This window comes from Porites lutea, chromosome 3 (genome assembly GCF_958299795.1).
Source record: "Porites lutea chromosome 3, jaPorLute2.1, whole genome shotgun sequence".
Taxonomy (NCBI): domain Eukaryota; kingdom Metazoa; phylum Cnidaria; class Anthozoa; order Scleractinia; family Poritidae; genus Porites; species Porites lutea.
The window spans coordinates 15,303,041-15,323,146 of record NC_133203.1 but is presented as its reverse complement, the minus strand read 5'-3'; the positions used below and the strand labels follow the sequence as shown (position 1 = coordinate 15,323,146).

The 20,106-nt window shown below is 39.5% G+C and overlaps 2 protein-coding genes across 3 annotated transcripts; both read right to left on the bottom strand.

Annotated features, from left to right (window-relative positions):
* Nucleotides 1–1,687: 1,687 nt before the first annotated feature.
* On the bottom strand, nucleotides 1,688–12,325 carry LOC140930593 (uncharacterized). 2 transcript variants are annotated; one of them, XM_073380313.1, is made up of 6 exons: nucleotides 12,219–12,325; nucleotides 8,269–8,322; nucleotides 6,366–6,458; nucleotides 3,304–3,354; nucleotides 2,469–2,777; nucleotides 1,688–2,117 (listed from the first exon to the last, which is right to left on the bottom strand). In XM_073380313.1, the coding sequence occupies exons 2-6, from the start codon at nucleotides 8,276–8,278 to the stop codon at nucleotides 1,888–1,890; spliced, it is 693 nt and encodes a 230-aa protein (XP_073236414.1). In that variant the 5' UTR covers nucleotides 8,279–8,322; nucleotides 12,219–12,325; the 3' UTR covers nucleotides 1,688–1,887. The 2 variants fall into 2 exon arrangements, with proteins under 2 accessions (XP_073236414.1, XP_073236413.1); XM_073380312.1 differs by lacking the exon at nucleotides 12,219–12,325 and adding an exon at nucleotides 9,401–9,531.
* Nucleotides 11,839–19,507, bottom strand: LOC140930592 (uncharacterized). The gene is made up of 5 exons (XM_073380311.1): nucleotides 18,911–19,507; nucleotides 17,454–17,546; nucleotides 15,287–15,352; nucleotides 13,654–13,950; nucleotides 11,839–13,173 (listed from the first exon to the last, which is right to left on the bottom strand). Exons 1-5 carry the CDS (start codon nucleotides 19,197–19,199, stop codon nucleotides 13,115–13,117), a joined length of 804 nt encoding a protein of 267 aa, XP_073236412.1. The 5' UTR covers nucleotides 19,200–19,507; the 3' UTR covers nucleotides 11,839–13,114.
* Nucleotides 19,508–20,106: the final 599 nt, after the last annotated feature.

Sequence of the window (20,106 nt, the reverse complement as noted above, 5' to 3'; positions counted from 1 at the left end):
TTTCCGAATCCGACCCCGGCTAGGCGGGTTACCCCACCTTGAAACGTTTACATGGCAAAATTTGACCCCGGCTGAGAGGGTTACCCGGTCTGGCAGACCGGGCTACCCGCCTAGGCGGGTCACCCCACCTATCATGTAAACGTGATCTAAGTAAAATGAGAGATTAAATGGACAGGCGGGTTACCCCACCTAAGGGGGTTACATCACCTACCTGGGGTCCCCCACCTCCATGTAAACAGGCCCTTAGTTCTGCCATTGTTCGTTATTTAAGCAGTAGAAAATGTTTTCCGTGTTTGCATAGCCTGATATAAACACGAGAGGGGTTGGGAGAATTCTCGACAAAATTCGACGAATTCTCTCGGTCGAGAATTCTCGACCCTAGGCGGGTCACCCCACCTATCATGTAAACGTGATCTAAGTAAAATGAGAGATTAAATGGACAGGCGGGTTACCCCACCTAAGGGGGTTACATCACCTACCTGGGGTCCCCCACCTCCATGTAAACAGGCCCTTAGTTCTGCCATTGTTCGTTATTTAAGCAGTAGAAAATGTTTTCCGTGTTTGCATAGCCTGATATAAACACGAGAGGGGTTGGGAGAATTCTCGACAGTTATCAAACCCTCGACTTCGTCACAGGTTTGCATAACCGTCTCGAATTCTCCCAACCCCTCTCGTGTTTATATCAGGGATGCAAAGATAGGAAAAAAGTTTTCTATTGCTTTTATAAAATAACTTTCCCGAGAAAAACGCAAAATTTTTTGTTATGGCACTGATTAAAAGAGAAATTCTTACCAGTCGCAAAGTCGTGTACACGAAGGCCAGGCTTGCACGCGTAATCAGTTCTTGTTTTGCAAAAAGATGCTTACCAAAATACGGATTTTTCTCGCTTAAAATGTCAGGTTAAGCGAAAATAAAATTGACACAGCTTGTTTGTAAAGATGTTCCAAGTTTCAGCCGACGAAGGAATGGGTAAATAAAGTAAACTTTTTGAGTTTTGAACTCGAAAACTTTTTCAAATTCGTGCTTGCGTGATTAGCGCGCGAAAAGAAAAACATTTTGACGTCACAACCATGTTTACATAATCTCATGCAAACACTCCTCTCGGTCAATCAGAGCGTGCGTACTATCTTAGTTATTTTATAAATAATTATATAATTCTCCAACAGTAGAACTAAAACTGGCTAAGGAATCGCCCAGAAACGCCAAAAATGCTAAGAAAACACCATAAATTTAGACATGGAGACAAGGTAAAAAAATTCTAATGTATTTTTATTACTATTTTGACCCCTAAATAACAATCGCTTAAATCTCCATACAAACTCACTCTTATAATTATATTTATGTTGCGCAACTGACGATTCCGGCAACGATTCTCACTCGTGAGCTTAGGGAACCTGTGATAACTTCTTAACATTTGTGCCATTTGTTTGTTAAAGGGTCTTAAAGGTGACAAAAATATCTGTGATGCTGAAACAGTCGTTCTTTGAAAAACAACACCAGGCTTCAGATTTATTATGGGTTGCATTATGAATTTAAAATCATTTCGTTAACAGCTCTCTGAAAATGGCGTTTCTGTAGTCGGTCATGGGAGTTAAATACAACAAAGTATAAAATAACGTTTAATAACTGAAAATGGCGTTTCTGTAGTCGGTCATGGGAGTTAAATACAACAAAGTATAAAATAACTACAAAGTTGCCAAGTCAACACCAAAAAGATAGGACTAAAGAAATGGAAAAAAACGTTCAAGGATGTGGGAATCTTATATAGATAACGCAAAGGATTCCTTCAATCTAACAATTAATTTTTCTTCAAGTTAAGTAGAAAACTAGCCATGCTATCAATGAATACAAGAGGTTAATGGACTATGTTCTTTCAACAACATTGCTTCAATGTGTGTTCCCGCTGAATTGCTTTCTTGAGTCTCGACAACTTCTTCCCGGATAATGTTGACAAACTGCACCATTACTTATTTCGCATTCTTCATGGATGTTGTCTCCACCAGCCTTCTTGTTATCGCATGACTTGTCGTTTCTTGCGCATACACTTCTTGTGGTAAGGCTACTAATTTGAGGTGTTGTTACAACTTCTTGTAAGGAGCTGTGGGAATCCTCTTCATCTAAAAAGAGATTTAACACTGAATGAAAGCTTGTCTAAATCATTGTTTACATTACATTCAGAAGACAGTAAACCTCTTTTGGGGAGAAAACTGTGTAAGTTATGAAAAGAGATGTGACAGCTTAGGCTCAACTTTGTAGTGATCATGCCAACATTTCAACTTGGATAACTAGACTTCGTCAGGGTCATAGTGCCAACCTTCCAATGAAGTTGCTTAATCATTTTTATACGTAAAAATAATGCCTATTACGTACATCATAACGCAAAGAAATCTGAAAAGAAGAAACAGCAAACAGTTCTAGGGTGCGTTATGTGGTTCACTGCATTCCAAATTCTTAAAAGTACTGCTTACCATTTTCTTTTTCACGGATACTGTTCCTTGGAAATCCGGCTTCAAGGAAAATTTCGATAACATCAGGTCTTTGTATTTTCTGTAAAAGATCTACAAAGTCGCCCGCTGTAAATTTCTTCTCGAACATAATGTGAAATAAACCATTCATCTTTCCTTCAGAGCTGTGATGATCTAAGCTCATCACAGTCTTGTATGGTAACAACATCTCTCCGGCAACACCCTTCCAGTCATTTCCTAGTGGACTGGGGAGGTTGAGACTCTCAACAACTTGGCTAAGCACATAAGATGGAATGTGTTTAAGCGCTTGTCCTAAAAAAAAAAAAAAAAGGGTTAGAAATTAGTTAAATACGACCGCTGAAATATCGAAATACAGCATAAGCCGGCATACAAGAACCTAGAATTTTCGAGGTCAGGCTGAACAGGTTCTTACATTTTGGGGTAGCTTTACACAATTCAGGCTGATTAGGTTCATTCCTAATGGGTTCTTATTTTTCAGAGGTTATCGTAGTGTAACCATTGGCAGAAATATTGTACTACTAAGACATAATGGTTTAATGAAACAGAATCTCAAACAAATTTAAACGTGGGGTTGGAGTGGGTATCGTCGGACCTGTGAGTATCGTTATACATAACCTTGTTTACTCTTCGTATACGATACGACTGAGTACGACTGCATTAGTACGACTTAGTACGATACTGACTGGGTACGACTCGACAAAGGGACCCTGTAATCATTTCTTGCTTTGCGAATATGGCTTCGAAAAGCTCGGGAGAGTTTACCTCTTATAAGAATCACACATTTGTAGAGTTCAAACCTGCTTCGTTTATACCTTACCCGGGCCAGTGATGGTTGATGTTGTCCGTGAGGAAATATGCGTAGCGTACCCTATCAATCGAAAATTAAAAATCAGTGTGTATTTTCATGATTTCTGTTCCTTTTTCCCCTTATGTCAAGTCATCCCCTTCTTTCACCCTTTTACTCTCGTCCCTGTAGTCGTAGTTGTTCCCGTCCTCGAATTAAAGGTCACTAACAACAACAACATCGGATCATTACACGTTTCTAAGAAACTGCCCACCCACCCCTCCCCTGAGCCAACATTTTGCCCTAAGTGAGAAGTAAGTGTTCATGTTGGTTTAGGGGAGGGGTAGGTGGGCAGTTTCCTAGAAAATCAACGACAGGAGGCAGCGTGATTGAGCCATCAGAGCGCTGGACTTGCAATTTGGAGACCCCGAGTTCAAGTCCCGCCGTGATACCAGCTGGATTTGTGCGCGATAGTCCAGGGTTAAAATCCTCGGCCACACTTATAAATAGGCAGCTGGTTTGTATCTAGCCAGTTGGGAGTAACCTTGTTCAGGGATCGGTCATCATTTATCGCCTGGAGAGGGGGGAGGGGGGCGTAGGATTTTGGGAGATCACTTGATTTTTAGGAGAACAAAAAGGGGGATCAGTCGTAACTAAGAACCCAAAAGGGGGGATCGCTGAAAACGTTGAAAGGATTCAATGGGGGGACAACTCAAATTTGCTTGGAAAATGAAGACAATGGGGGAGGGGGGTGGGAATCGCGAAAGTCATCAAATGTTAGAGCGGTTTTCACTTGACTGTAGAAAGTAATTGAGGAATTGGTTTGGTTTTGGTTTTACTACGCCCTTTGGTTGGCTAGTGTATTTACTTTGGTTTTGGTTTTACGACAGTCAAGTGAAAACCGCTCTATTAGGGGCGATCACTTCAGTGAAGTAGCATTCAACGGGGGGGATCGGCTAAATTTCACTTTTTTTTAGCCCTAACTAGAGTTTCTCGTTGATTTTCCCTGAAATGGTTAATTTTGCGCCAAAGCGAAGTGCAACGTATATGTCTCCTTTCCCTACCTTACTGCGTTTTTTTTTAAAAGTACCTTTTAAAAAATAGCACGATATATAGGCAATCAGCTTTTGTTTTAAGAATAAGCAAACATTGAATTTACTTGTCCCGAACTGGTGGCTCCTTCTACCTAATAGTAATTTATTTTTGAAATTCCAAAGCAATTTCACAGCTGAATTTTGAGCGGCGTTTAGTTATAGACTTCTGCTCTAACGATTTTTTTGAAATTTCTCCGGCATATTTATTACAGTATCAATAAAAGCCGATACCAGAAATGTCAGTAAAAAGTAACAGCAAAATTTTTTACTAGATGCGATTTTCTTTGAACAGTAAGGTTCCTGTAAGCGATCATTTACCACCAATGAAATCGGAATATTTCGTACTATTGCCGAATGATATCTGTTGTTCTTTGCAAAGTTTCGCAGCCATCGCGTTAAAAACGAAAAAGTTATGACGGAAAATGTGTCACAGCTAAATGCTCCAGTATCAATGACGGAGCCACCTTAAAAGGAGGAGGAGGTTTGAGGTAAATTGTTTTTGTCACGCTTGTCACACAATGTTTTCCATCTTCTTTCCTCTCCCAAAACATCGAGGAATAGATTCAAATACCGAGGTGTCATCAACGTATTTAATCCTATATCTCCAGTCCCTACACAGATTGTGAGTGACTGATATGGCGAACAGCAATGGCGCGAGTTTTGTTCCTTGTGGTATTCCCCCATTCGGTGTAACTGGATGCGAATAAACCTGACCAATTCGCACTCTTTGTGAACGGTCCGTTAATAAAGAGCCGATCCATCTGATAGTGGCCTCATGCACGCCCAGCAGCTCCATTTCTTGGATAAGGATATTGTGATCGACTAAATCAAAACCTTTAGTGATATCAGTAAAAAGGATGCGTGCATAAGTGTCTCTTTGGTCAAGGGCCTTAAGGATGACTTGGAGGAAGAAAACAAGAGCGTCAGTTGTGGACTTCCCGGCCAGGGCAAACTGGTGGGTGTCGAGCTTGTCACAGACTTGCTTCAAGAGGGAATCCAGCGTAAGCCCTTCCATGACCTTTGCAATATGGGGCGTGAGAGAAATAGGCCGAGGATCTTGTTCAACTACTTTGGGTGGCGAACAGTTTGGTACAGGGACAACTTCGGATTGCTTAAGAAACACAGGGACGTAAAACAAAAGTCTCCTTTGGTTTTTATCTCTCGCTCCAGTTCTCTGTCGATCCTTTCCTCGTTGAGTTTCGCTGGCCTGCCGCCTACTTTCTCTTTTTCTCTGTCTTTCTCTTGCTCTATATTCCAAATTTGCGGGCATGACAATTAATCTAAGCTTAATACTTTAGAAAACACGGATACAGAAACAATTTCCGCTTTCCGTTTTCGTCTTTATTGACTCTTTAGTTGCCTCTGCTTTACAAGACGCCGGTGGCTATTCGATTTCCCGCCAAAATAACCTCGAGTTGCATTTGGGTTGCCATACATGTTGATTGAGTTATTTTACATTGGTATGCCTGTGACGCGGACAGACGGTCGGACGTACGGTCACTTGATTACCAAATTTTCTCGGATGGGTTTAGGTTACCACATTTTCTTACCCATGGGGCTCCGTTGCGCGCGCATCGCGCGCGAGAGCTCCGCTAATAGGGTCTTTAAGATCCAACGACGCGACGGCAATGAGAACGTCGCTTAAAAAATGAATTTGCGTTCTCTCAGTCTTTATCGCAATTATTGTTACCCACTCACTTTGTCAAATGTAGGCGAACCCTCCTGGAGTTGAATTCCTAGGCACCATATCCAAGTACAGCAAGAGAAATAAAATTTCGTCGTTGCTTGTTTACGTCCTCCATAAAACCCGAAAATGGGCATGTTCACGTCGTGGTCGTGCAAAAACGGGCAGAGAAATGTACAAAAAACATGGTGCACGTGCAAAGTTGTTGTTTTGCTAATCAAACCTATTGTTTTTTTGACGTTCTCGTTACCGTCCGCGTCGTTGGATCTTAAAGTCCCTAATAACAAGAGCATCCGCTGCTTATTTTCAATTCCTACCTCTTCTTCGCACTCCGTAAACTGTCATCTTCGCCCTGTCGCCGACACTTGCCTTGCCTTTGCCACTCACAACAACTGAATATTTCCCAGTTGCTAAAAAAGAGAGTCGGTTTAGAGGATATGAGTAATGCTCAGGAACCTGTAGCTACTAATTTTTTTTTTTCTTATACGCGAGTTACTTATGTTTTTGAATCGCGTTTTTCAGCAGGAACGATTTATCCGACTTCTATGATTTTTGACGTCATTAATAAAGAATAGAAGAACTTTAAGAAAACGTTGTTTACTTTCTGTAGGTATAAACACGTTTGAGATCGGCATATAGAGCTATTTCGAGAGAGGTTGTCGGAAAACGTGCACGCGACAATCCCGAAAGGTATTGTGGGTGGTTTTGAGTTCACTGTTCTTCAAAGAAATTTGAGAATGGCACTGGAGGCCATGGATATCAAATGTTTGCGAATGCTAAAGGAAAGTAACAAAAGTAGGTTCGACAGCTACAGTGTCAGGAACAGTGAATTGATCGCATCCCATATTACTTTTCGGGATTGTCGCGTGCACAATTTTTCCCACAACCTTTCTCGAAATAGCTGTATTTAAAACCGCATTTCCACAAAAATGTACATACTTTTAAACTCCTACCTCAGATTTTTCCCTTACTTCAAGAGATAAACCTCAGCGCTCTCTAGTTTTATATCCGGCGAGTTTAAGGGCAATCGTTATTTATTTTCTGTAGGTATAAACACGTTTGATACCGGCATATATTTAAAACCGCATTTCCACAAAAATGTACACACTTTCAAACTCCTACCACAGATTTTCCCCTTACTTCAAGAGATAAACCTCAGAGCTCTCTAGTTTTATATCCGGCGAGTTTAAGGTCAATTGTTATTTATTTTTTGTAGGTATAAACACGTTTGAGATATTGACATATATTTAAAACTGAATTTCCGTAAAAATGTACATACTTTCAAAATCCTACGACAGGTTTTTCCCTTAATTCAGCAGATAAACCTCAGAGCTCTCCAGTTTTATATCCTGCGAGTTCGAGGTCAATCGTGACCCTACAACTCGCTGCACAAAATGCTGGTCAAATTTAACCTTAAAATGCTACCGACTATCTCCTATCTCAAAGGGTATTTTTACCCAAAGCTTTATTGCAAGAAACTGAGAAATCAGAAACCTACGGGGACTCTCGGGAACCGCGTCCAACTTCAGAATGATATAGAAAACTATTCAATGTCCTGTGTGTTTTTACGGTCCCCCTCTTCAAAACGTCCCTATTTTGTACCATGTGACGATTTATTGCAACAGGTCCATTGATTAAAGTCCTCAGTAAATAGGAGACGAAATCGCTTTTAACAGAGATTCGTCCAGACTTCATTTTGGGGACCTTACGATCCGACAACAGCCACGTCCAGGAAAACGTCGCTGAAAAATAGACTTCATATCCTTTCACTTTTTTCGTGATTATTCCAAGGGGCCCAGCAATTGCTTAAAAGAAGGGATTTAGGGTTGGAGCTGAAGAGAAGGGCCCGCGCCCGAGTTCAGGAGTAAATATACAGGGACTGCAAAGAAATGCACAAAAAAGCGTGACGCACGTGCAGAGTTGTTGGCCGCGATCCATTCAACCAAAATCCCAACCGGTCCGACCGGGAAAAGTCTTCCACCTCAAAAGGTGGACCCGTTTTTTCGAAACTTTTCCGGTAGGACCGAACCGATCCATTGAGTTTTGGACCAAAATTTCCGGAAATATTGGTTGATTGGATCGCGCCCGTTGTTTTGCTCATTAAACCTATTGCTTTTTTGACGTTTCGTTGCCGTCGTAGTTTCGTAAGGTCCCTATTAGATGCCTGCTACAGTAGTATCAACTGATTCGGCCATCAACAAGCCGGAATGTTTTACTTACACTTATGCATGGTTCCTGTTATTTAAATTGAATGTTTGCTTTTTTTTCAAAATCCTGCAACAAACAAATTCTAACATTAGAAACAACTTCTTAATATGTGAAGGATACACTAGAGGACATTTGGACCGATTTGTTACTTAAATTATCCCGTCGGCCCGCTGTACAGGGCCGTCTGAAAGTGAAAAAACAAACCCTAAAGCTTAATGCATATGATTTGAAACAAACCGAACTCACATGGGAGGAGTATCACTAAGCGGGATCTTAGCAAACCAATAACGAAGCGGTTATGATGTCAAATTTAAGCAGCCAATCTTATTCAGTTTTTGTTCAAGAAAGTGACTGTACGAACACCAAGACCACTTTGAACCAGAGGGACTTTGTAACGCTGGAAACGTTGACTTTGAACGGCCATCTTGGCTTTGCATGAGAGTGTACGATTAGCGAACCAGTTTACCACTGTAAGATTATTTTCCTCTCAACACCAAGCGACTTGCTTATTCACATAGTAGCTCTGACCGCGAAAGTTGTACTTATTTTTTTTTCGACACTTCACTGAACACTCAATTTCCCCCTAATTTTTAAATATCTCCGAGCTCTGTGGACAAAATTAGCTGCTTGTTGTTCTACTAGTTTCTCCTCAACTTACCACTAAATTACCTAATTTTCCCAGATTACGGGGTCGAAGCTTTCTTCACTGAATAACCATTTTCTCTTTAGACAGATTGTTAACCAGCTGGATTCACCCGTCTTTTCGGGGATGTAATTAAAACCATTCGCTTGAATAAGTTACGTGTAATATCGAGTAACAAAATACATGCAAATAGTCTCTTTAACTTAAGTAGTTCGACTTACAAGTAAGCGGCCGTTATTCATATTAAATGTGAAAGTTACTTTTCAAATAAGTTGAAAGTGAGTGCAACTAAAACACCAATAAACGGAAAACGTTAAGACAAAAACGGTTTTTTTATTTGTAGCCGTACGGGTAGGCAGAAAATATGTGATATGTATTGGTTTGAAGACTGTGGGGATTATTACACTGGCAGTATGAATTATTTGGCTAATTCGTACGCGACGAAGCGCACAGGCCTATCAATACACAACGACGAAAATACGAACATGAAGGATTACTTACGAGTTTGGTCGAATAAATCCAAAACACTGACTTTTTTCTTCACCTCAATGAACAGCAACGTTTTCGTTATATGAGCAAAATAAGTCGTTTTTATATGGCCGGTTGTATTAAGCGTGCACAACAATGAGAAATGAATTTAAATACGCAAACACAAGGGAAAAATCCCGACGATGTTAGTATCTATATTTAGCGTAAACGCCCCAAAACAAACTTTCGGTTTCTCTCTAGCTCCGTGTGATCCGAATAGATTAGCATATCTGATAATTTACTGGCGTACAGCAAAAAATCAACATTCTACACTGGTTGCTTGACTTATTATTTTACTTCCGATTTCTCCTAAATTGAAATCCTGTGTTCCTTTTAAGGAATAACAATAAAAAAATAAAAAAAGTAAAGAACAACAACTTAGGGAAATTTAAGGAAGTTCTGACGATTCGTGAGATCTCAAAAATAACAAATTCGTGGGCGGGCGAAGGAATAGATGATTCCTGCAGTTATTGAAGTTGCATAATAAAAGCCAACTTTCGTTTTGAAAAGTGTATCACTTTTAAATATAACTAAAACAAATCGATGCTGAAGGTCAAATAATACAGTTGCTGAATACAGCATATACATTCACCATAGAAGTAATAACTCTCTCAATTATTTCACCGTTTTATTAAATGGGAAGTTTAACTTTTATAGTCCAAAATCCTAAACCTTTACCTTCTAAAAAATCAATGAGCACCAATTAGACTCGAAATCAAGTTCATCTTAAAAGAAAAAGCGAGCCAGAATTCTCCACCAAGTTGAAGTGGAAGGACGTAATCGACGCGACTTTGTTCTAACGGGTATCCATTGCCTCTGCTACACCATTATTTATGTAAAAAGAAAAGACCTTTGGATATCAAAAGTGTCCGTAAATAAAGACGGCACCGTACTATTGCCTTCTCTACGCATACGGCTTACTTCCTTCCCATTGAATATGTAATTTTTTTAAGATCGGAACTGGCAATTTAAGTGAAATGGGAATTGCACGATAAAAAGAAAAAAAAAACATCCTTATCACTTCCTCCTGTGTATAGGTTTTATGTAAGGTTCGGTTTACTTGAGTTTCATAAAAGAAGCATTAATATTTTATTCAAAAGCAAGAGAAAAAAAAACAGTACTTAACAACACCCTGGGCCAGACTGTTTACTTATTAACATAAAGCGACAGCTATAGGCCAAATATAGGCAAATAATATATTTCAATGAATAATTACGGTACATTTAAGCTGTTCAAGAAATCACCATAACAACGTGGAAACCCGGAAGTTCAAAGCTCCGAAACTCGCGAGGATTGCTCAACTAAATTGTCTGTAGCAATTCAAACCGGTCACCGATGGCCGGGATTGGCTAACTCACCGCTGAAAACGGGTTGAGGTTGACCATGAAATACTGGCTTACTGGCCAAAAAAAAAAAAAAAACGATGCTGAGATAAAAATATCCATCAGAAAACGGAGTGATCTAATAGATGTTGAATGGCAACAAATCGAGAACGATTTAAGGAACTTAGACAAGTGATGACTGCTTAAGGGCCGATTTAGACGGTACGATTTTTGCTTATGACTAATCCGTGCGCGACTAGCGAACGTTATGACTTTCGACCATCCGGACACGCACAATTCGACACTTGTCCTAGGGATGTCGTGGGTCTAATTTATGGAATGCTACTTATGACAAAAAAACTAATATGTAAATGCGAAGAAGAATCAAATATTCGCATTAGCCCATAAATATTGGTATCAAGATAAGAATATGGGTATTATAAAACCTACCTAATTATATTTTCGCATCAATATATGTACATTATAGACATGATGCATGCATTCCAATACATTACGAACCACTATGTCATAACCCAAAAATTGGCTCTACTCGGGGAAAAGTACGTACACGTATAGAACGCCACTTGTGACAAAATGATTAATATGTAAATATGAAGAAGAACTCAAATATTCGCATTAGACCTTAAATATTGGTATCAAGATAAGAATATGGGTATTATAAAACCGACCTAATTATATTTTTGCAACATTATATGTATATTATAGACACGATGCATGCATACCTATACATTTAATACGAACTATTATGTCATAAGGTAAATATACGTTATGTTGCTTGCTGCAAAAATACGTTATGAACATCATTTAATTACTTTAAGAGCCATAAAATATGTATACGTTACCCGCAACATGTAAAAAAATATACGTTGAGTATACGTTGACCGTCCAGCGGATAGATGTATCCAGTGAGCATACCCTAAGCCTCTGAGCGGATACAAAATCTTGTGTATTTGAAAAAATCGAATAAGTAGGTTCGGTGGATAATTATCTAACAGGACAGGACTCAGCGTTCTGCGCACAGTCGTTGCATTTATTTAAGGAAGTTAACTCAGTTTAAACACTCGATGATCATTTGAAACGTAAAGTTTATTCTTAAATGATTTAGGTTTAATACATTATCTATCAACATATTCGCTCACAACTGAGTACAAGCATGACAAGAACATGCACTTAATCGACGAGAAGTTTAACTGAGACTTTTTTTTTGCAGACGATAATAATCAGTTTAAAATCCTTTTTACAAGTACACACACAGGTAATTAAGACTAATAAGTAAAAAATTAAAAGGATTCGAATATTGATATTTTGACACAATTGTTAATACCATTTTCTAGATTACTTCCAGTGCTTCTTCTTTTGGCTTCGTGGCTTTTTTAACTGTACTGATATAGAACGAACAGCTCTTCCCACAGTTTTGTTTTTTTGAAAAAGCTATCCCTTTAGCTTACCTGCAAGGTTTCAGCTTTTAAATCTTGGTATCTCTCCTTATTTCTATCGCTTTGCAGCGACTCAGCCGCCATTTGCCTATGTTTATTTGTGTTTTCGCCAAGACGTTTCCCGCATTAGCCTCGCGTTCATGCTGAAGGCCTACTCGTCCCAGGACCGTCGAGGAATTCGAATATTTTCTATTGCGCAGCGGCCTCTGATCGCCGTCAAACAAGAGAAATTTGTTAAAGCTAAGCAAATTACATCAAAGCATTCAAAACCATGGTTATTACTTTCACCATTGAAAGCTGAAGATATATTATAAATATGATGTGAATTAACTAAAAGGCTTGAAAGTTTACTTAACTAGTCTTATGGTCGGCGCCATTTACCTCGGATTTGCCGGCAAACTTTTATTCCCCGGGTTTGGAGCGGTTTCAAGGAAAAGAAACTCAATACATTTGAAAATAATGAAAGAATAGCTGCGTTAAATAATTATTCTTTAAATCCTTGCTCATGTTTCTACTTATGGTGGATGAAACCCGAGCAATCAGTTCAACGCCTAAAAGGTTCGATTGCGGTCGGACGCAGCCTTCATGTCGAACCTTTACAAAAGAATAAAATTCGCTTATTGTTATAATGCTCTTTATCTATTGTAAAACACTATTTTTTTAAAACCATTTTTCTTATAAACTGTACACTACACATTGTCAGGAGTCCATATTTTGTACAATTCAAACTGAGCTTCTTTAATCGAGAGTGCATGCGAGTGTTTTGGTTTTTAATAGCAGGGCAAATAATATTGTAAAAATATTTTGAATGCATGAATTAGGGAAAGAAACATTGTAGTAAGCACTGATATATGTGCATAAATAAAATTAAAACTATGTAAAAAGCGCATCTTCCAAGGCTGGGTCCATCACAGACTGTTGACTCTCAGAGAGTCAGCGCTCACTTCTTCTTGATCACTGCTTTCGTCTAAAATGTGAAAATGCAGAAACGTTGAGATACTTAACGCAGTTAGAGGGTAATATACGGAGCAATGAAAAAAAATCCTAGGGCCCTCAAAATTCAAGAGATATCCTCTTTGCTCCTATTTGTGAAACAATCTATCTTGACATGTCTAAGGGTAGGAGTGTTTCGCGAATCCTGGTTTTGGTCTCCAAGTCCTCGCCGATATGAACGTGTTAACCATCATCGGAGACCCAGGGGCGGTCAGTAGGGTCGAGATAAACGGCAGCGAAAGCTTTCAAGAACGGGCGAGAGAGCCCCTGAGTTGGATGAATAGTATTATGAACCCTTCACGCACACACCAGGTCTTCCTGTCTCCCTCTTTCCCTTTTCTCCCTGATTTTGATCCATACCAATTAACGCCTCGTTTTCACCGCTTCACGATTCAAGCTGTTTATAAAGAAAGAGACGAAAAGCTTTGAGGTTAGGTTAAAAGATTGTAGTTACCTAAAGTGTATTCAGGATATCCAGCCTCAGTAAGAACACTTATGGCATCGTATCTGTTTATTTCCTTTAATACCTCTACTAGCTCGCCAAGTCTCACTTGTCTTTCACTCATCAGCCGGAAAACCGCGTCCATGCCAGTGTGCATTGAGTTACAGCTATGCTCTGTAAGGTCTTTTAAAGCGATTGCTTCCTCCAGTGTCAAATCAAATATCCTACTGGCGATGTTAATTCTGTCTCTTGCTAAGAGCAGGACAAGCTGAGAGTACACTTTGTAAGGTATTGTAGATATTAGTTGATCTGAAATGATGAATATATTATATGTTTTCATATATTTGAAATGCGGGATGAAGAAATAACTGCACTGTACAGAAGATCATCACAATAAAATACGTAACTTATGCAGCTGCGAAAAGAAAGCCTGAAAAAAGTCAGGCTAAATTTGGAAACCTGACCACTGCGATACCAGAGCAGGGCTCTACCAACCAGTTGAGGTAGCAACCCAACTGGGAGCTGGTCGTTGAATTTTTTCAAGCTTTCTTTTCTCTTTTCGCAACTGCATAAGTTGCGTATGATCTTCTCTGTATTTATTCGTTGATCTGTTGGTGATGAAAGCAATCTAATAGACCTTTTTTACCGACACGGCGGCCATATTGAATTAATTCGATTTAAGGAGTATTATAGGGTGCCCAGGGGGCATGAGCACATTTCGTTTGTATTTTCGAGCGCTTTACGGGACTTTTTTCTTAAAATTTTCTAAGAATAAGATTGTAATGGGAAAAAAGATCCTTGTGCCGTGTTTGTATGTAATAATGATCGCCTTTTTCTAGTTTAGTATTAGAAATATGGTCTTTCACTGTATATTTCTCGGCGAAAAGGCGATCATTATTACATCCAAACACGGCATAAGGATCTTTTTTCCCATTACAATCTTATTCTAAGAAAACTTTAAGAAAAAATGTCCCGAAAAGCGCTCGAAAATACAAACGAAATGTGCTGATGCCCCCTGGGCATCCTATAATACTCCTTAAATCGAATTAATTCAATATGGCCGCCGTATCGGTAAAAAGGTCTATTGCATTTGCCTGTTTTTATTTTATTATTTATTTATTTATTTTTAACTAAAACATTTTGTAACAAGCGTTAGTCAATCTTAAATACAACTAAGAGCCGTTGGTCAGTACAGTCAATTCCCGTTAATATGGGGTCATAGAATAACATGTTGTCCACGTTAACAGGGTGTCCCTATTAAGTGGGTTGAATTTTGAGAAAATTTAAGGGCATTTTCCCCAGGGACAAAGCAAGCCGTCCGTAATAATGAGGTTCCGTATGAAGTGGGGTTTGAACGTAGTAATAAAAACCTGAACTAAACCGTCACTGGCGTAACAATCTACTGCAGTCTCATACCCAAAATCTGCGGGCTTTTCGGTCAGCGGGAGGATGTCAGGACCCTAGGGACAAGATTGCCTGCAAATATGGCCGCTACTCCTAATGTGTATTGTAAAAACTACTTTAATTAGGATGAACACAATCAACACAATCAACAAACCTTGCTGACTCAATATTTTACAGTACGAATGAAACAATAATGGTCAATATTGCTTGTCCTATTGGTAAAAAAAAACTTACTTCTTACCTGGACCTGTGATTGATGCTCTACTCGATCGTGACGTGACTGCGTTAATGACGTCATGTCTTACCCCTGCGCGTAGAGGGAAATTGAAAGTCGAATAAGAAGTAGAGAGAGTAGGCTAATAATGATATGCAACTACTGGGTCTCAACTTTCCACGTGACAAATTTAAGAAAAGAGAACAGACAATGAGGCTGTACACGACTATCTATACCTGCATGATAAATGCTCGAGCTGCCGCATTTGTTAGCCTCTAGTTTTTCTTTTACCGAAAAAACGGCCACGAAAGCCTGAAACTGTTATCAAAGATGGGTTTTAACAAATCGAACACGAATTTCCGTTTGGAACATCTCGTCCGGAAAAAAAGGACTTCCTTTTCCGGATGTTCTGTTCCTCTCGGAAATTTTCCACTGGAATGACATCCTATTCATCATCTCCTAAAGAAGGAGAGGGCAAATATTTAAGATTCTCTTTCAGGAAGGGGGGGGGGGGGGGGGGGGAACTGGTATCTAATGTTTTGGCAGGCAAGCTGTCCTAACAACAACAGCAACCGGAAGTTCGATGTCTGGCTTGTTGGAACCCTTGTGTCTCACCAGGAGTGGCTCCTGGTCTCACACAACGAATCTGAATGCCTTTGTTTTAATTCCTGCTGTGCCTGAAGGAGCACTTTTTACGAGTCAGTGGAGGAAAAGAGGGAATAGTAGATATGAGTTGTTTTCGTGCTGGTCATGACTCAACCAGAAATAGAAGGTAGTGACGCAAATGACTCAAATCTTCAATCCAGTGAATCATAGGACGATACAAAAGACGATGCGCAATCGGTCTGTATTGAAATGGCCGGCTTTGTCAAACGTAGCTTTGAGGTAATATTATAGACTCAGCCGTTGAAAAGCGGGAGAGGACATAAGGAGTGAATTCATGTTAATGTTAGTCAATGTGTGGGGCCGAGGAGTGACCAGAAGGGGGGTCAGAGCCTTTGTTGGTAGGGAGCGCTACGTAATATTACTCTATGTCCGCTCATTATTCAGCCTCTCCCTCATGATAATTATAGCACAGTCGCTAAAATTCTCAGTGCACTTTTTTAAAATGTTTTGGTTGATTAAGATAGCCAGGTCAATGAACTTTAATTTGATATAAAGGACCTTAAGCAAAGAAGACGTTGACCTCCTGGACGCCAAAAATAGAAACCGAAAGTTGATATATTCCCTCTATGACTCGACAAATTTGTACAGCAGGGATTAAAACAAAGGCATTTGTTGTGTGAGACAGAAGCGTTCCAACAAGCGAGACATCGAACTTCTGTTTGCTGTTGTTGTTAGAGAGACAGTTTGCCCACAAAAGCAGTAAATACCACCCGTCTTCTTGAAAGAGAATCAAATGTTGCCTCCCCTTCCTTTAGGGTATGATTAGTATACATCTAGTTGTTAAAATTTTCTGACAGGTTTTTGTTGCTTACAGATTACAGTGGCGGAACCAGACCTTCAGATAAGGGGAGGAGGGTGGGGGCGCTGGGGTCAATTCGGTCTCAATTTTTTTTTTCTAAAAATAAGGGGGTGGGGGGGGGGGGGGGCGGCTCCCCTGGATCCGCCACTGCATGAAAAAAACATCTCTTAAAATGTTAGGTCATTCGAACAAATATATCTTGGAGGTTTAGTTTTTTCAAAAGCTTATTCTGACGCTTGTATAAAAATATCACAAAAATAATCGACATGGAAGTTTTTTTTTTAAATCGTTGGTTTATTAAGATAGCCAGTTCAAAGCTTTCATTTAGGTATCTGGGCTGGGTTGTTCAAAGCTGCGTTAAGATAACCCAGGGTTCGTGTGAAATTTGAACCGAGACATGAAAGTTTAGAAGCAAATTCGGTTCAATTCTCTTGATCGTCTACAATTTGATGGTTGAATACTCTAAAAAGAATACAGAAAACGATCTGAAAAAATGCTTTTGAACACTAAAGAAAAAGAAACCCGGAGTAAAATTTATGCATGGATTAGTGCTAAGCGGCCATCTTAACGGGAAAGCGCTACCATCACTTGCTTGTGTCCGAGACCCCCCTGAAGGTATTCCGTATATATATAACCTTAAGAGAGAGTTATAGGGACCGTTTCAGCGTAGGTTGATCTTGATAAGGAAACTATCTGTGTTATTATTAAAAGAATTGCCATTTCTGATACCTCGAGCTCCTCTGCAATATCTGACGGCATCGGTTCTGGAATCATCGCCACTTGAGCGTTCTTCTTCGGTTTTCAAGTTGACCTCTTCAGTTCCTGATTCAAAAGGCAAAACGCCAACAAATTGGATCAACAAATTATATTAGGTGTAAATGAGTAAGGAATGCTAGGGTCTCGGACAGTCGGAATATCACATATCGCAAATTTGCAACTATATATCTACAGAGAGCTACCACTAACAAAAATTTACAAAATGAAACCGCATCCGATTGTTTGGGAACAAATTTACCCAAATCCGGGAGTTTGCGGTTTGCTGTGACTATTGTTTAAAATATCACCCAAACCCGTTTTTGTTTTGTTTTAAAACTAATAATAAATGAATAATAAATAGTTCATTTCCTCCCACAACACTTTCGGTTTCGCGTTTTATGTACTTATATACTTCCGGTTTTTATTTCCAGTTTATTTTTCCTCCGTAGCAATATCTTAATATCAGTGGGACAACCACATAGCATAAATTAATTCATTATACAATGAAAGCCGTTTTTTAACGTTTTAAACTGTGCTAAACTGATAGAGCAAGTACATTGACGAGGGAATAAACGAAAAAAGTATTTTTATCAACGTGGTGTTTCGATAATGATTTCCTTTAATCCCTCCAATGAAATTGAGCGACAATCATCTTGCAATCTAACTTCGGCTAGAAACCCAAACGGCGTAAAGTATTCCCCGAGAGGGAAAGAAACAATCCACTTATCGTAAGCTCGCGTATTCTACCAAACAAAACAAGATTTCTTTTTCCATCCAAAATTTTATGAATAGCATAAAAACAACCGACAGGATTATTTCTCAGAGAGCTCAACATCGAACACAATATATAGTATTTAAATCCACCTACAGTATTTAAACTTGAAAAACATGGTTTAATAAATTGCGAGATCCACAAGGTCCACATTGGTAATGGACAAATTTTAACTGAAGTGTGATATTCATTAGTATTAAAAATTTGCCTTGTAAGCACTCTTGTACACAATACAGGGTTTAAAACACAGCTTACTAGCGTGAACAAAACATTTGATATGTTGATATACAGTCAAACCCCGCGATACGGACACTCGCTTAATACGGTCACTTCATTATTACGGACAGTTTGCTTTGTCCCTGAGGAAAGAAAGCCCTTCATTCGGACGCTTCCTGATGGCCCCCTCAGTGTCTTGATCGACGGGTTTGACTATGAGTTACCGGTAGTTTCCAGTATAAGTTTATTCAGTTGAGGTGTAAATAGTTTCACGTCACCCCAAATGTTCACGCGCAAACTATACTTCAAATGGTCAAACGTTTTGTGCAATTTCACTGCTTGAGTTCGTATCGAATGAGACGTCTTGTATCGAAACGACCAGTCAGCTTTGACTGCAGTTAAATAGAATATGACTTCATATAATATATATGTAATTACTCACCTTCCTCAGAAACAAAAGGGTAATATGGATCCAGCATCAATGCTATATGCTCACTTCCACATTCCCTCAGAGCCTGTACAAATTCTTGAAATCCTCTGTCTTTCTTTTTAAGTCGATCAACAAGAACAAAAGTGGCCTTTATCGGACCATGATTACACTGTTTGGCTTCGATCTCTTCTCTGTCTTGCTGTCTCAAGCAGGGAAGGAACGGAAGTAGCTCTAAAGGTATGATTTCATACATAAAATCCTTCAGCCTTTTATCAAGGAGCTGTTTCTCGTGAGCTTTCATTTCGATCGCTGCTCATCTGTCTCAACTGATCTCGAAGGAAGTTATGAGTCGAAATCGTACACGGCCATGGGAAATAAATAATTCAGAGGTTGTAGCTAAGGGGAATCCCCAGAAACGTAGAATTCCCGCGGAAAGTGTTGCGACAATTTCATTTTTTATTGGAAATTTCCAGTCGAACTACGAAGTTGAAAGAGTCGTCGAAACATGCCTCGACCTGTCTCCAGTAGTTCAAAAAGTCAATTTGTTTTGGGACGCATCGTAATAAGCAGCGTCCTTTGTTCGCACTTTCCGGAATTAAATAGGCGTAAAAGTCCTGACAGCTAACAAGAGAGAAAGGTCATATATTGAACTGTGAGTAACTGAGCCTTGCGTGGGCCAGACAGACAAGAACATACATCTTAATTAGTGATTTCTCGGGCGCTTATCAATGAGAGCATAGACAATGGATATGATAGATGATAGATGCTTTATTGTCTTAATACCTTGCAGCCAGAGGCTGAATTACGAAAGACGTAACAGACCAATCTGTTTTCTTCGTCACGCGAGCGATTTTCCAAGAAACTTCGCTCGAAATGGGCGTTTATGTTTATGTTTTCAGCATTTTGACGTCGCTTCTATGATCCATAAAAGTCAAAAATATATATATTGGCATATCATTACGGCCCGGTTATAATCTGTCTGTGGATGATTTCACCTGTCCTTTTCCAATCGCGGAATGTGGGAATTTCCCTGAAACGTAACCGGGAATTCCCGACGAAGAGAAACTGAACTACGGCGATTTTCATTTTCTTTCTGTGATAAACTCAAGGATTATCAAAAACAAAGAGGCCCACGGGTGTTGTAGACGACCGATATTCGGTAATAAGAAGACTGACATGCTATGCTGACGTACTTCAAGCGAACCCGA